The sequence below is a fragment of the Merops nubicus genome, unplaced genomic scaffold, assembly GCF_000691845.1.
Source record: "Merops nubicus isolate BGI_N331 unplaced genomic scaffold, ASM69184v1 scaffold3658, whole genome shotgun sequence".
Taxonomy (NCBI): Eukaryota; Metazoa; Chordata; class Aves; order Coraciiformes; family Meropidae; genus Merops; species Merops nubicus.
The window spans coordinates 16,026-17,956 of NW_008624987.1; the positions used below are offsets into that span (position 1 = coordinate 16,026).

A 1,931-nucleotide genomic window follows, 5' to 3' on the forward strand; every position below is an offset into this window, starting at 1 on the left:
CAGCTCCCTCAGCTGCTCCTCCCCACACTTGGGCTCTAGACCCTTCCCCAGCAGCTCCGTTGCCCTTCTCTGGCCACGCTCCAGCCCCTCAAGGTCCTGCTAGGAGTGAGGGGCCCAAAACTGCCCCCAGGATTGGAGGGGTGGCCTCACCAGTTCTCAGTACAGAAGGACAATCTCTGCCCTAGCCCTTAAGTCACTGATGTGAGCACCAAGCTGACCACTGACTGTTGGAAGATCTCCAACTGCCTTGGGATTTTTTAGTATCTCTTGAACCTTCTCTTGGCAAGACAGTTGGTGAGATGAAACTGGATGATTAGATATGGAACCTTCTATGATTTAATTCACCTGCACTGTGACCTCCCCAGAATATAGTGTAAACTGTGAGTGCTGTCATTAATAGGAGGGATTAAGAAATGGATGGACTTGGCAGTGGTTTACTGGGGGGTGGGGTGAAAGACTGGAGATTTTGGAAAGATTGTGGAGTTTTCTGAGTTCAAGCTGGTGAAATCTTCATGTTTAGTCTCCTTAAGCAGAGCTGCTCTGACTCATCCTTCATCTTCTCTCCAGGATGCCCTGGGAAAAGCTGCTGCCACCTCCCTCCGCTCCTTGTACGGCACCAACTTCAAAGTGGGGAGCATCTGCACTACTATCTGTGAGTATTGGACCACTCTGGGCTGTCCCAGGACAATGTCCCTGTCCCCTGCCCCACGGTCTGTCCCTCTTGGAGGCAGTGCTGCCTCCCTAGAGCCACCCCCACCAGTCAAACACCGGCGATGAGCAAAAACCCTGATCCTTGTCCCTCAGGGATTGGGACAGCAGGACTCAAATCCCCACTCACCCCTCTGGCTCTTCACCCTTTCCCTTGCAGACCAAGCCAGTGGAGGCAGCATCGACTGGAGCTATGACAATGGCATCAAATACTCCTTTGCCTTCGAGCTGAGGGACACGGGGCGCTATGGGTTCCTCCTGCCTGCCAAGCAGATCATCCCCACGGCTGAGGAGACCTGGCTGGGGCTGAAAACCATCATGGAGCACGTCCGAGACAACCCCTACTAGATGCTGGGGTGGGAATCAGCAAGCTCATAAATCCTCTTCCCTTGATGATGGCTGTTAATGATATGGCTCCTGGCTGAATAAAACCCCCCACGTGTGTCCTCCTGCAGTGAAACTCTTCTGTCAGAGAAAGACTTTAATGCTCCTCTTGTCCTCTGCAGCTCTGGATGGAGCTTGTCCAGGGAAGGGCAATGCAGCTGGTGAGGGATCTAGAGCACAAGTCTTGTGAGGAGTGGCTGGGGGACTTGGGGTACTGAGCCTGGAGCAAAGGAGGCTCAGGGGAGACCTTCTGGCTCTGCACAGCTCCTGACAGGAGCCTGGAGCCAGGGGGGGGTCGGGCTCTGCTCCCAAGGGACAAGGGACAGGACAAGAGGGAACAGCCTCAAGTTGCCCCAGGGGAGGTTTCAGTTGCCCCTGAGGAACAATTTCTTGCCCTGGAGGGCTGTGGAGGCCTGTGCCAGGCTGCCCAGGGCAGTGGTGGAGTCCCCACCCCTGGAGGGGTTTCCAAGCCGTGGAGATGTGGGGTGAGGGACACGGGGCAGTGGGGACCTGGCAGGGATGGGGGGTGGTTGGACTTGGTGATCCTAAAGATCCCTTCCAACCAGAACAGTTCTATGATTCTATGATCTCTGTATGCATGGTAACCCCTTCAGATTTTTTTGGGACACAGTTGTGGCCCAGCTCAATGAGACAGAGTAGGAACAGTAGCAAGAGGAGGATGGAAAATGTGGCAACTTGTGTAGCTGTTGAGATGACAGAGTGACCTCTGACAGAGGAGGCCCTTCCCCACCCAGCTACATAAAGTCACCTGAGGGGCTTGTGTCAGTGCAGAGCATGAGGAGACATTAAATGTAAGAGCAGAAAGATGGGCAGGGAGA

At 54.4% G+C, this 1,931-nt stretch overlaps 1 protein-coding gene across 2 annotated transcripts in view; it reads left to right on the plus strand.

Annotated features, from left to right (window-relative positions):
• The window catches only part of CPA2 (carboxypeptidase A2 (pancreatic)), an 11,094-nt gene extending 10,038 nt beyond the window's left edge, over positions 1–1,056 (plus strand). For both annotated transcript variants that reach the window (XM_008945510.1, XM_008945511.1), the window contains 2 exons: positions 568–652; positions 869–1,056. In XM_008945510.1, coding sequence (XP_008943758.1) covers positions 568–652; positions 869–1,056 — 273 coding nt within the window. The remainder of the gene's footprint in view (positions 1–567; positions 653–868) is intronic.
• Positions 1,057–1,931: the final 875 nt, after the last annotated feature.